At 47.8% G+C, this 13,426-nt stretch overlaps 7 protein-coding genes across 7 annotated transcripts; 2 read left to right on the top strand and 5 right to left on the bottom strand.

Annotated features, from left to right (window-relative positions):
* Positions 1-462: 462 nt before the first annotated feature.
* GGI43DRAFT_91835 (metal-dependent hydrolase family protein) lies at positions 463-2,213 on the bottom strand. The gene is made up of 2 exons (XM_083210512.1): positions 2,141-2,213; positions 463-2,033 (listed from the first exon to the last, which is right to left on the bottom strand). The coding sequence occupies exon 2, from the start codon at positions 1,977-1,979 to the stop codon at positions 618-620; it is 1,362 nt and encodes a 453-aa protein (XP_083059278.1). The 5' UTR covers positions 1,980-2,033; positions 2,141-2,213; the 3' UTR covers positions 463-617.
* Positions 2,214-2,798: 585 nt separating this feature from the next.
* Positions 2,799-3,334, top strand: GGI43DRAFT_385199 (4a-hydroxytetrahydrobiopterin dehydratase; the record flags this gene model as incomplete). The annotated part of the gene is made up of 3 exons (XM_083203617.1): positions 2,799-2,924; positions 3,002-3,064; positions 3,140-3,334. The coding sequence occupies 3 exons, from the start codon at positions 2,799-2,801 to the stop codon at positions 3,332-3,334; spliced, it is 384 nt and encodes a 127-aa protein (XP_083059277.1).
* A 1,384-nt stretch (positions 3,335-4,718) lies between these two features.
* Positions 4,719-5,597, bottom strand: GGI43DRAFT_408909 (uncharacterized protein). Its single transcript, XM_083206419.1, has one exon. It carries the CDS (start codon positions 5,520-5,522, stop codon positions 4,950-4,952), a length of 573 nt encoding a protein of 190 aa, XP_083059276.1. The 5' UTR covers positions 5,523-5,597; the 3' UTR covers positions 4,719-4,949.
* Positions 5,575-6,412, bottom strand: GGI43DRAFT_408908 (uncharacterized protein). Its single transcript, XM_083206418.1, has one exon. It carries the CDS (start codon positions 6,113-6,115, stop codon positions 5,795-5,797), a length of 321 nt encoding a protein of 106 aa, XP_083059275.1. The 5' UTR covers positions 6,116-6,412; the 3' UTR covers positions 5,575-5,794.
* A 196-nt stretch (positions 6,413-6,608) lies between these two features.
* Positions 6,609-7,188, bottom strand: GGI43DRAFT_428504 (uncharacterized protein; the record flags this gene model as incomplete). Its single annotated transcript, XM_083208970.1, has 1 exon — positions 6,609-7,188. One exon carries the CDS (start codon positions 7,186-7,188, stop codon positions 6,853-6,855), a length of 336 nt encoding a protein of 111 aa, XP_083059274.1. The 3' UTR covers positions 6,609-6,852.
* Positions 7,189-9,721: 2,533 nt separating this feature from the next.
* GGI43DRAFT_385196 (Got1/Sft2-like family-domain-containing protein) lies at positions 9,722-10,412 on the top strand (the record flags this gene model as incomplete). The annotated part of the gene is made up of 5 exons (XM_083203616.1): positions 9,722-9,749; positions 9,815-9,841; positions 9,913-9,961; positions 10,027-10,042; positions 10,116-10,412. 5 exons carry the CDS (start codon positions 9,722-9,724, stop codon positions 10,410-10,412), a joined length of 417 nt encoding a protein of 138 aa, XP_083059273.1.
* Positions 10,413-11,003: 591 nt separating this feature from the next.
* On the bottom strand, positions 11,004-11,744 carry GGI43DRAFT_385195 (profilin; the record flags this gene model as incomplete). The annotated part of the gene is made up of 5 exons (XM_083203615.1): positions 11,004-11,138; positions 11,210-11,353; positions 11,434-11,518; positions 11,590-11,605; positions 11,732-11,744. The coding sequence occupies 5 exons, from the start codon at positions 11,742-11,744 to the stop codon at positions 11,004-11,006; spliced, it is 393 nt and encodes a 130-aa protein (XP_083059272.1).
* Positions 11,745-13,426: the final 1,682 nt, after the last annotated feature.

Below are 13,426 nucleotides of genomic sequence, written 5' to 3'. Positions count from 1 at the left end.
AAAAAGATGACCAAATTTACCCATTTTGATTACATAGCTCCTTAGCACGAGTAAGTCTTTGATTACAGAGTCGCATTAGGCTATTCAAGCATGATTCGACGGAGAATGAGCATCGTTTCCAGGCATTGACCCCTCGATGAATCCCGTTTTGCCGGATCTTTCCTCGCACAGCTCGATATGGACTGATATCCCAGCGATATTGACCAAGGGTCAAGGAGCGACTACTTACGAGAGTCTTACTACTTGCAGTATTACATATGCATGCGTAGCACTCGGCGGAAGATTCAGCAGAGCGACTCCGTGACATTTATGCGTGGATCCCTCCCCAGTCAATCGCACGTGGCGGCCTTCAAACCCCAGGCTACTAGGTAGGGTAAGGCGTATTGCTGGAGCAGACAGCGGCTCCAGTGTTTGACATGTAGCTATCGTTTATTGACCTGTTATCCATCTAATAATTTCTCGTACGAGTGTGTATGCAAGACGTTGCTGATACGTATTTGCATCTTTATATCCAATTACATGGCGACAGGTGTCTGTCTACCTACATGTACCTCATGCTTCCAGATGACTCATGTACATATGTAACAGAGTGATCGCTGATCCAGAGACTCCAGCGACTAATAAGAGAGGTTCGCTTGGGTCGGTATTCTCGGCTGGCTCTTAAATAATTTTCCACCCTTCCATACGTGCGTGATGTTACTGGGATCCGTCAAAACGCGGATGTCGTCTAGCGGATTTAAGGCAACGGCAATTATATCGGCGTCGTACCCGACTTTGAGCTGGCCGCTCAGGGGTGCCATGCCTCCCAGCGTCTCTGGGCCGTTTGCCGTTGCGCATTCGATGGCCTGAAGAGGCGACATGCCCAGTTCTACTGCATACGTGATCTCTTTGGCATTATTGCCATGTGAGAGGGCAGATGTCCTAGCACTACTAAGCATATCGGTTCCCAGAGCGATCTTGATGCCTTTCTTGATGGCCAATTTGTATGAATCATTGGCCTTCTGACTGACAGTAAGCAGCTTCTGTTTGACCGGAGGAGGCAGGTCGTCGACGTAATCTCTCGCTATGGTCCGAACAATGTGCTGCGTACCGACGAAGATGGCATCTTTTTCCAGTATAAGGTCAGCCACTTCTTCGTCCATGTACATGCCGTGCTCAATCGACTTGACGCCGGCTCGGAGCGCGGCTAAGATGCCAGCCTTGCCTATAGCATGAGCTGCTACAGCTCGTCCACTCCGCGCTGCCTCGTCCACTATAGCTTTGAGCTCTGCATCTGAGAACTGGCGATCTTCTGGGTTGTCGTTGAGACTGAGGACACCTCCGCTGGAACAGACTTTGATGCAGCGAGCGCCTCGCCGTATCATCTTTCGAACCGTCTTGGTACAGTCGTCGACGCCATCGCATACGCCTATAGGAGAGCCGCCGCAGTTCATAGCCTCCATGACAGTCTGAATCGGCGCGGAGTGTTCATCTCCATGGCCGCCAGTGATGGATAACGGAGCAACTGCTGAGTAGATATTGGGACCGATCAGAGGGCCATTCTGCACGCCAGGCCAGAGATCGCATCCATAGCCACCGAGCTCTCGCACCGATGTGTAGCCCGCCATCAGCGTCATCTTCAGGTCTTCTACCGTGATGGCGCCAGCTAACGCGTTGAAACCAGGAAGATATGTACTGCTGGCACCGCCTACTGCGCCGACAAGATCCAGTCCCATGAAGTGAACGTGGCAGTCCCATAAGCCTGGCATCAGGACTGGAACATGCCTTGGTGTAATGCCCTTATACTTGGCCGGTATGTCGAGAAGTGAGCCAACCCAGTCGATTTTGCTGCCTTTAATAGCCAGCACTCCATTGCGAATAGGTTCTCCACGGCCTGGGATCAGCAGTGTCGCTAAGATGAGAGTAATTGTCTCGCTGTCTCCAACTGGATGCTCTGAGGCAATATGCGTCGGGGGCAGGCGCTGGATAGGGATACGCATATCGACGACTGAAAGGGGTGATTACAACAATTTCGGATTAAGGGTGGCCAACAGCTAGATTGCGACTCGGCGAATTAGTTGTCAATGGGCTGATAGATATACAGGGGCAAAGGATGGTTTTGAAGTCATGGGTTGGAAACTCTCTCTTTATAGCTGCTCACTTCACGGTTAGGGATCCCAAACTCAACCATCAATTGAGTGGCTGGGGCGATCCTAAGAGGGGGAATCACAAATGACATGCCGATACGCTTCGCGCTGGTACGACCTGCGCAGATACGACCTACGCGAACGCTCACTTGCCGAAAAAGGATCTTGGCTAAATGCAATCCAACAAAAGATCTTTGAAACGAGGATTAGCAACCTAGCAATAGCTGATGTGGAGGCGGGTACAAGCACCGAGTCCCGCAAGAAGACGGGATCTTTGATGCGGGGGATTCAATAAGCGGTGTTCAATGACCGGCTCTCCATTAAAGATGAAAGACTGAAGTGAGAAATGAAAAGCTAATTGATCAAAAATCTGATGTAAGAAAACTATTGTATAAGTTTGAATGATGGTAGTTGAAGCGTCTCTTGTTGGATACATGTAACTCGATTATAGATGATAGATGATACCCTAGAGCGGCGCATTTGTTATGTAATCCAATTTCCAGCTATTGGCCAAGTTATCAAAGCTTCATTGTGAACAGCTTCAAGAAAGAAATCAGCATTCTTCATCCACTTTTATAGTAAAGAGCAATGTCGCGTTTAAGAACACCATCTCTACTTCTATCCTACAGAAATAATTTATTGTCTAGCTCTGGCACTAGATTTCCTAGATTCATGTCTTCCCAAAGCCCCGCCAAGCTTGAGCCTCTGCTTGTATCGAATGGCGGAAAGTGGACGTTGACGTCTGATGGGGAGGCCTTGGAGCGCAGTTTCAAGTTTAAAAACTTTACAAAGACGTGGGTATGTATAAATAATATGAAGTTAGCCTATGTGTATGTCATGATATAAGGCAATGGCTGATGAGAGAAAATGCGCAGGATTTTATGACGGCTGTTTCTCTGCAGTGCAAGATCTGGAATCACCACCCTGAGTGGTCAAACGTAAGTATAAACACGATTTTCCGATACGGAATGAACAAAAATGAGGAAAAGGGTTAATTGAATTCGTATCTGTAGGTCTACAGCACAACATTCATCCGCTGGACTACACATGTGCCCAAGGGCCTATCTGACAAAGATATTGGCCTAGCCACGCTTTGCGATGCTCTGGCTAAAGACTTTGGCGAGCTAGAGCCCGAGCCCGCTAGTTGTGAGATGAAGAATTTGGCTGATGAAGTGGTTAAGGATGGAAACTGCTGTGTAAAAAAATAAGATTTGTTTTATGTACGGCCTCTATAAAAATGTCTTAGATGTGTAATATACGCCATGGGAAATTTGTATCCAGTAGCTAAAACGAGTCGCCTTGAACGAATCTCGTTATACGAAATGGCGTCTTTCCAAATGTTGCGTAAAGTAAATAGCTTTTGTTATACCTAATCATTGTAGAGTCCGTTACTCGACAGCCAAGACTCCAACTTGTTCCATGCGCTGCTTATTGGGCAGCTTCTTTCTTATTCCTAGATAAAGGCGAATGCCGACATGTATACCAGAACACTGCCGAGTCCTTATCTCGGCCAGCTTCAGTGTTGACGAGCTGTGAGTCTGGACGCTTTACTATCATGCGAGTGTTGGCACATCTTGACTAAGCGCTATGTGAACAGGGTGAGTGGGTATGAACAATGAGGGAGTTCCATCGCCGAATCGGCAAGGATCGCCCTCTGTACTGTACATCGCGTTGGTCTCTCGAGTCGGAAGATAAATGCTTCGGAGATATCGCTCTTGTCTTTTTAATATCGGATTTGCTAGGTCCTCCCAAAAAGAAACATCAATTTCAAGCAAAGATTACAGAGCTGCGCACGCCTTCTACTGTGCATAGGTATGTAAAGACGTGTCTAGTAATAAAGCAAATGAGGAGCTGCTCTTCTCAAAACCGTGGTCCAAAGGCCTCAAGCCGGACGAGACTCGCCCTTTGTTGAAATTTTCTATGAATCAAGATCCCTTGTACTTGTAGATTGGATGGTCTCTTGGACCTATTTCCCAACGAGCCGTGAATCATTGTTGGAAGCAGGGAGTATGCCCTCTTGGAGATCTCGACGACAAACGCGCTTATGGTTTTCCTCGAGTTGACGTAGCTTGTAAGCGACAAGCGTGTCCTCTTCTGTACTCAATTCCATTGCTAAATTGTAGCTTGGCTCCTGAATCGTGCCAAATTACAGCTTAGCCAGGTTGCCTCTGAAACGCAAGGCAGTTATGGCTATCTTGCATTGATGCCATTTGACAGCTTGCCCTTTTGACTTCCTCCGGGAAATTGATTCTTCCCCTCGCCAAGTTTTAGCCCAGTGATCATGTAGGTTGGATGTTTATGACTCAAGATCCTCACCAGTCCCCTGTATAGGCCATCTCGCGCTCGGGTGGTTCGAATACTCGTCGGGTAGCTTTCTAGTACCTCTCCGGGGCCCACGGCTCTCAGGTTGCCCTTCCGATGACATTTTTGCAAAGTAAATTTGCTACAAATGTTTCCTATACCGATAGGGTCTTGGACCAAAAGGCGAATGAAACATTTCCGTTGTCCATCAGCTATCCATAATTTTAAAAATATGCCATCTCTGATATCTTGTCCAGTTCCTATAGCCAGGTAGAGTTCAGCTTCTGCGGCGGTTTGCAGGTGTCGGGTCCATATACTATATACTGGTACTGACGACAAAGGCTGGGCGACGACCTGATTCTGAATTGGCTATTTTTATATTTTGTTCCTTGTTTTTGTTTTGTAAAATCTTGTAATTTTATTGCTGTCGATGATTGACTAGTTACCGCTCCCGTGTGTGTTGGAATCGTCATTCTCGCTTTCTAATCCGAGTGGGGGATTCCAGGGCCGGAAGAGCGAGAATCACTCGTGCAGCGGGCCGTGGCCATCATGGACTGAGCAGTCGGAATCATAGAATTGCCTAGAGATACGATGACCCTGAGGCGAGAATTCTTCACCATCTTCGTATTTATAGTCCATGATTTCGTAGGACTCAAAAGATTCACCTGAGCCACTGAATTCTTCTCCTTCCTCTGATACCCCTTCTTCTTTACTTTCGCCTCCGTCATTTAGTGGTGGAGACCTGTTCACCTTACTGGACTGCCTGGATGCTTGCTTGGCTATTAGAGGAAGATTTGTGGTCAGAGTCATCAAGAAGACAAAGCCGAGATGAACATCGGTGTCGAGTGTTAGCAACGAAACCTCGGCATCTCCTCCATCTTGAATTTTTTGCAGCTGATCTATCACAATTTCAAAGTCAGGATAAACGGGCCATTTTCGCCCAAGTACCGCTCCTGGCTTCTTTAGGTCAACAAAGGCCCGATAATCTCCTAAACTGCAATTTCCATTACGGCGCTGAAAAGATCGTGGGCCGATCTTTTCGGGGCCGATCTTTTCGCAGCCTCCCAGTTTCCGCCCGAGTGGAGGAGCCGGCATATCTCGTCGTACAGAGCTTGGGGGGGAGCGGCCACGGTGCTGGCCCTTTTTGTGGGCGTTGAGGCTGCGAGCTATTCGGCGGCCCTGCTGGGCGAGAATGAAGAGTCCTTTTTATCATCTTGCGATCCTCAGTCAACGCCCGGCGGATGAGCCATCGTGCTCTACTGGCCTTCACAGTCTGACGTCGGCGTTCCATGTGACAGCCCCTTTTGGGTCTCGATATATGCGCTTCCGTGTGGAGATCTCAGTGGCAAAAGTGGTGGCATACTTCTCTAGTTTCTGTCTTCGATATACCCATCAAAAGTGTGGTGAGCATAGAGGATGATCCACCTTACACCATGAGCCTGTCCGATCCTCCACAGTCTGCTTTGCGCCTGTAGAACAATCGCTAATTTGGCCAGCAACTCTATTGTTAGCCCTCTCCTTCGTATGTATGTGTCCCTTGAAGAGGAAGCGAGCAGAGTAATGGTCGATAAACTGAGATAGGCCGAATATGAATTGATAATGAATTGAAGCAACCAGACAAGAAAAAAGGGGGGTTTAGAAATGCTATTCAACACCACTTTGATGGAACTTCTGAGCCCTGTAGACATATTGAGTGCACAACAGTAATATGAGGCGCTTCTGGGTTACAGTCGAAGTTAACTCAGCGGAGTCTTGGCTGAGCAAATTGGACGCGTTGTTGTCAGTGATATCTGGCCCCGAGGCATCCTCGGAAAACTCCTCGCTAGGATGGCCCCGGACATCATTGCAGTAGTTATCGTCGTATAAACATCATCAACAGGGCCGCTGGCGCTGGAATCGGCCATGACAGGCTGCATTTCAAGTTGAGTTTGAAGGAACCGTGCGATAGCAAAGGTGACCCTAATATTTGTCCTTCTTTATAGAGGTATTCGGCCCGCCTGTAAACTGTCGCATTCCATCGCGCCGCTCGATGGCTCTCGCCATTGGGCGGTTGCCGGTTCCCAGGTACCCGTATATAGTCACATTATTCGTCCTGTAATGCCTCGTTATTCGCATCTTTCTCTCCTGGATTTCATTGTCAGCACTTTCTGAACGTAGGCCCGCGGATAGAAGTCGTGCATACACGGCAGCTGCTTCAATGAGTTCGTCCCAGAGCTCTGTTTGGGGAGTGACCGCTATCATCTCCATCGAGGGTTGGATACCTAGGTTGGTTGCGAACGCCATGTATATATGCTAAGCGTATGTATGTGCTGGCAATATGCCGGCTCTGGTCATCGAATCCATAATCAAAGTAGAAAAAAAGAAACACCCATTTCCTTTCGGCTGCATCACGGAAGCGCTTGAGGTAGCGGCTGACCTTTGACAGTCAGTTATTGCAGTAAAAGTCATGAGCTTTTTGCAGTCTCGAGCCCTGCTTCGCCGACGACAATAAACATTGGTTTCCAGTCTGCCAATCCCGTCGGGCAGTCCATTCCCGTTGAACTAGCTGTTGTTTGACGCGTTCTATGGTGAGATTGTCTGGATCAACGTCTATAAGCTTGCCTAATGCGGGGTCCACGCCCATGACGAGACGTCTGGCCATGGCGTCCTCGTCCATATCGCCTGCTTCGTTGTATAATCCGATCTTTCGATCCTGGTACTCTTGCAATGAGAGCTCATCTTCGGTGTCGAAGGAGTGCTTCAATTGGTCAGCTTCTGCCATAATGGCTCCACGGTCCTTTCTGAAGCGTTGGCGCAACAGCTCCTTCCAGGCGCTTCAACTTTATGTATAATCTGTAAAGAGACTGGAGTGGTCGCCATAAACTGAGCATCTTCAATAAAAAGGATAAAGGAAATAGGTCCGAATGAGTAACCCAAGCCGTCCCAGCACAGGGCTAGAGGGCGATTTAGCTTGTAAATATCGCCTTGGCATCTCAGCAATTTCTTCGTTTGACATTTTACCGTCGAGAGTGTCCATAAAGGTATTGGGCGAAGTAGTGGCGACATTGTCTTGGCTGTATAAATACACCTTTTTTGTCTGCCATCCGAAGGTGGTGTACCTCACTTGGAAAGCGAGATGTCAAGTGGGATCTTCGTCTGTTGCTGATGTTGCATATGTTGAAGGGTGATAAACTGATAGAACAGGTGTATATATCGTAGAGTCACTCCCAAAGGTTGGAGTATTAAAGGTCTGAGACACCCTTGGGTGGCAAAGGGTCGACTGTTGCCTGGGGTGTAATAATGGCAGCGTGTGGTTATATTGACAAAGGAGTCAATATCATAAAGTGAGCAGTTGTAAGTCTAAAGAATTGAGTTAGAAGAAATAGACGAAAGCAGATGAAATGACCTACTTCTTTCTGTTTGGTAGCTCATATGTCCAATGTCGATCATTTTGATACTGGTCATAAGGTTTTGAGAAAAAAACGGCTTGTCAATAAATACTGGTAGAAGCCATGTTTGTTTCTGTATCAATATATGATAACTCAATAAGCGTAACGGTCGAAAAAATAAGAAAAATACGATAGCCAGAGAGAAGAAGAGCAAGAGGAGGAGGAAGGGAGTTTAGACATAATCAGTACATAATTATTCCCATAAAGCAAGAAGATTAACAGCGGCATAGCTGATCTGCGTTAGAAGAGATCCTAACCAGGCCTGGCCGATATACTGCTGCCGTAGCCGAATTTTTTGTTTCGCGACCCTTTGGAGATATTCTCGCTCTTTTTTTTTTTTTTTGCTATCATTTAGTCAAGGGCTTCGTGGATGTAGAGGAGATTGCCTGTGGCGGCTATGGAATACGATTTGATATACTGATGAGCCGTTTTAGTGGGACTGTTCGTTCTCTGACCGAAATTTCGATAGCGTTTGATGCGGCATTGCAGAAATTGATCAGCAACAGGGAGATATTCGCTGACAAGATAATCTAGGATTGCTTTGTGGCGGTCGCCATAGCCGATGAGGAGCTGTGCCCAGGCTGCCTCACAAATATATCCATAGGAGATGATAAGTTGAAAGTAGACTATAAATCATCTTTTGTAAAGTGGTTATATTTGAAAAGGTTTCAAGATTTGACGATAGGTGCTATAGGATTATATAGACGCCAGCTCAGATAACCTTGTTAGTTGAGTAGAAGGGGGCTTTTGATTCCATTTTAATCAGGCATGAATATTACGTTATTTCATTGATGCCATGACTGCTGGTTTCTGGCGAGTTGCAGTTTGTACGTTACAGCTACTGCGAGTTCACGGGTCAATAAACCAATGGCATCCATCATTTCATTATCGTGCCCCATTCTGAGCGGCCTCTAATCCCGCTCACCGACGGGAAGAGACGTCAATTTCTGACTGCGCCTCGAATTATCGGCGACCTACAGGTAAAGTTACTCTCCTGGCATCACGGGGTAACGACTGAGAAACGTCTGTTAGCAGCTTCAGCTCCGGGTTCACTTGGATATGACTCCTCTTCAACGACAATATATCTCTGATTCACATCTATTGGAGGCCTAGCTATCAGGGTGCGTGACGGGTTACTGCAGCATGCATTGACTGTCAGGCTGCTATTGAGTAACGATTATGATAAGGTTGTAAGTGAGCATGTCCACCATTTGAACGCGACATATGTGAGAATGTATTGGCAAATTTTACCAGAGCCTGAACCTACAGCTTGAACAAATAGCATCAAGAATTTCGACTAGTTTGCCCGTACATACTCTCAAGACTCTTCTGTATAGCATTGCATGTTTTTCTCTGGTTACACTACGGGAGTGGATGCAGGGTAATGAGATAAGTAATGATGGCCAAGATGATGTCTATCCAGCAACGCATCCTTTCTGCTCCAGTATCTAGATACATGGAAGTAAACAAAATCTCCTCGTAATATAACTGATTTATTCTTCACCAGCAATATATATCCCGTCTCATATAATTTGCCAGATGACGTCGCGGATCGCAGCCCAGCGCAGGTACCGGCTTCCAAAAGACCCTTGCGCTAAGCCCAATACGCGGTTAGCTGAGAGCGGAAACCCCCCCAATCGCGTTCCGCCATGGTGTCCTCCTAAAGCAAGGGAAGCTTCAAACTCCTAATCTTTAGAGACTCGTATCTGGATCTTCAGTTTTAACCCTTACAACGAACCTACCGAGCCGCCACTTGTCCTGCCGCTTCTCAATACGGAACACGTCGTCGCGATACTTTCAGGAACCGAATATACCTGTCAAACTTTATCTTCTAAGGAGGGGAATACTCTCTGTTAGCCTGCAAAAATGTCGATGTGGCTGTCGGATAACCAGAGTATGTACCGCCAGCTTGTCCCTGGTCTAATAGTCGAAGATGTAGTGTGCTGACCCGTTCTACAGAGATTGGGGTGGTTTTCTGCTCTGGCGGTAGGTATGCGACCTGATCACGAGCTTCAACGCTCGAGAGCGCTTGGTCTAACGGCACCGCTTTCTTTCAGGTGGTCTCTTCCTCGTCGGTGGAGTGATGCTATTCTTTGATCGCGCCATGTGAGTTTTCGATCTGTCTAACCCGCTTGATGTTGTTTTCGTTTGGCTAACTTTATTCCTCTTAGGCTTGCGATGGGAAATGTACATGCCCCTCTCTCCACCCACTTTGCGAATCGAACGATCGAGCTGACCTATTTTCTTTGACGATAACTAGATCCTCTTCCTCATCGGTTTGACAATCATCATCGGTCCTCAAAAGACATTCCTCTTCTTCGCCAGAAAACAGAAAGCAAAAGGCACAGCCGCATTCTTCGCGGGTCTCACGCTGATACTGATAAAATGGACATTCATCGGCTTCATAGTAGAAGCGTACGGCATAGCCGTATTATTCGGAGATTTCCTGGGTACGATTGCTGGATTCGCTCGAGGCTTGCCCGTAATCGGAACATATATCGGCATGCTTGTAGATCGGATGGGCTTGGGGCGCCGCAACGCTGAGCTGCCTGTCTAAGCCACCTGCGCGCTTGTTTGCGCTACGATAACCGCCGTTGTATCATTTACTTGATCGAATGTTGAAAATACTGAAGAATCCGAGAAGAGACAAAGGGCGATAGCGAAAATCCGAAAGGGTTAGTAATAGTACGGCTCGCGCGAGCTGCGGCATCGGTGTTTTGGCGTTAAAACTGAACTGCGGCCTGTATGGAACCTGGATGGTGTAAAAGTAACTGCTGAATTATGTAGAATACTCATACTATGTATCGGCCTAGGCTTTAGTGGGACGCCTATATGAAGAGCAGCTGGGTCATATCTACCATATAGGTAGCTATGTAATTAAACATCACTTAGAAATAGCTCGAGGGAAAAGTTGCATGTGAAAACACAACCGTTTTATGATGAGACTTGAAAATAATGGTTGATTTTTTTTCTCTGCTGAGAAGATGTCTCTATTCTCCCAGCAAACATGCTAGTTAATTTGCAAAGATTCCCATGGAAACTCCTCCATACCACCTATATCATCCAACGCTGTCTTCTGGCACGAGTGCTCGACATTTTTCATTTTCACGCGGTCCTTATCGCGCGCCCACCCCGCCGCTGGTCTAATTTAGTAGCCGGACTTCTTGAGGTGGTCTCCGAGGGCGGCAACGACAGAAGAGGCGTTTCCGGCAACCTGGGTCTCGCCGTGGATGCCGAGAACGATGGCGGACTTGGTAGCAGTAATGGCAACGCCATCACGACCCTAGCGATATATATTAGCACGCTGTCCGATTTATAACTTGAGAAGCGAATTCGTTAATTTCTGTAACATACAGCTCGGGCGTAGATTTCGTCGTCGACTCTGGTCAGGACATAGCGCTGGCCGGCGACGTAGAGGCCCTCAGCGAAAGCCTTGTCGATGGCAGCCTGGTCCTTGGCAACGATGCTGGAAATAGCCTTCATCTCAGCGGGAGCAATCTGGATTGGTTTCCATCATTAGTTCTACCGTATAGCCTCAAGGTTGGTGAAATGGCAATAATGGATAAGGGGCGCCGTACGGTCAGGTCAGGGGAAGTGGCCCAGGCGCTGTCACCAGCGATGCTGAGAATGGCGCCCTTGGTGATGTGGCCGGTAGCGACCAAGCTATAGTTTCTCAGTCAGTATTCGATGGCTCGGATTATCGATCGAAGCGCGAAAAAAGGAGGCCAAAGTACCTAGTGTCGACGAAAGCTAGAATCACGAAAACATGTCAGTAGCTGTTATTTGCCTCCCAAATCCTTCTTCTATGTGCTTCTTCCTCCTCAGAATCCAAGGTGGGGTTATCGGACGGATCAGGGGAAAGAGAGGAGCGCTGACCTTGCCAGGACATGATGGGCGGTATGTGTTGTGTAGAGACGGACGAGAAAGTCTGAGCTGCGAAGAAAAGAAAAATGTAGAAGAGAAGAAAGGAGATGAAGAGGCAAAAGTTTCCGCGACGGGAAGAGTCAAAAGGAAAATGGCGGAGTGGGTTGTTTATTTGGGCGGCTGTGGATAGAGCTTTTGTGCCCCTCGTTTCCGTCAACGTAAATGCCAGCCAAAGGCCGAACATGCTACTCGTAATAGCGCCACTGACCAATCCGCGCCCAAAGTTCCCCGCCGCGGGCCTTTCGCGGGAGGGAGGAGACCACGACACTTGGCCCAAAACCCCACCAGAAATAAGAGCTTCTGGTGGTGCTATCGAGGTCTACCGGGGCCGCTACGGGGAGCCTACCGCCATTCTGCTGGGTCGGTCAGTGGTGCTCGGGGTATCAGCAGATAGGAGGAGCGGTATAGGAGCCCTGGGGCTGGAGTGCAGAATGACCAGATTCCAGGGGCCGCAGGTGTGCCTGATGCTGATTTCGGGTGCCTGCTTATTGTCTACTGCGCCTACATGTGCGTCTAAAGAATGTGCTGTGCTGTCGTGGGTACATGTGATATTGGCAGTGCCTGGGGGCGGCGCTAGCTGAGAGCCAAAATTAAATGAAGCTGTCATTCTCTCATTTCTCTGCCTTGCAGCAATATATCTGAAAGTCGTCTGCCTACAGCTCCCATCTCATTATGTGTGCATCTCCGAGCAAGGCACCAAGATTACTCTGTCTATCTGGATCCCGCCACTCAGGGATGCCGTCCCGGGATGCCCACAGCGGCAGCTTGACCGACTACGTTCTGATATAGCAGCAGTGCCTCTCTTCATTTCGAGGCTGAGATTTTCTCTCAACCCAGGTCGCGGTTTAAGGGGGTCCCTATCTCAAAAAGCGTAGTTGATGTAGAGAGGTAATTAATATTGGCAGTGGTCTCGGCCACTTCTCGAAAATCCAACTGGTCCACTTGACATAGACTTTGTCTACGCGGCGACGCTCTTCTGTAGGATCATATGCGATGCCGAATTTTTCCTCTACGCCTACGTCATCTGTTCACCAAATTGCTGGGTAGCATTGCTCCAGACGCATCAGCCAAGTTTAGGAGCATGGGCGATAAAGTTAACCGAGCTTCTCCCAGGGCTCCAGCTGAAGTTGTCGGTGTAAGAGGCAAAGTCGCGTCATGCCTCAGACTCCTTCTCCGTATAACTACGTACCAAGATCTTAGTCTTGATGTTGCGTTTATCCATCTGTGCACGGCACTTGTCTGCTACGACATCAGCAATGCTATAAATAACTGACAAATTAGTCAGAGATTGGATGACGTGAAACAAAAGCTGTTCCCGTCAGCGGGGCCCCATTTCCCGCTGTATATGTGTTTTGTGAGATGCAGTGGGACAGCTATGGAAGCGGTAAAATGACGATATTTGACGTGCAATTTCCTGGTCCAAATAGAGGATGATGGCAATCTATACTGATGTCTATAGCGAAATAAAAGCAATTTCTTCGTGAAATATTGGTGGGAATGCCAACAAATGACAATTTACGCCTTGCTAATGATTCTCACTTTCTGCAGCAGCATGTGATCCATATAGATCCATCGCTCACCCCATTGCCTCCTCTCTTCCTCTTCATCCCTCTCTTCCTCCTCGGCAGGTAAAGAGCCATTGAGGAC

Source organism: Trichoderma evansii (genome assembly GCF_050947405.1).
Source record: "Trichoderma evansii strain SZMC 28006 chromosome Unknown GGI43scaffold_14, whole genome shotgun sequence".
Taxonomy (NCBI): Eukaryota; Fungi; Ascomycota; class Sordariomycetes; order Hypocreales; family Hypocreaceae; genus Trichoderma; species Trichoderma evansii.
The sequence above is the reverse complement of the archived record's forward strand: the minus strand, read 5'-3'. Positions and strand labels throughout refer to the sequence as shown.

Coding starts and splice junctions, on each gene's coding strand:
- GGI43DRAFT_91835 (XM_083210512.1), bottom strand. CDS start 1,979: ATGCGTATCCCTATCCAGCGCCTGCCCCCGACGCATATTGCCTCAGAG.
- GGI43DRAFT_408909 (XM_083206419.1), bottom strand. CDS start 5,522: ATGCCGGCTCCTCCACTCGGGCGGAAACTGGGAGGCTGCGAAAAGATC.
- GGI43DRAFT_408908 (XM_083206418.1), bottom strand. CDS start 6,115: ATGTCTACAGGGCTCAGAAGTTCCATCAAAGTGGTGTTGAATAGCATT.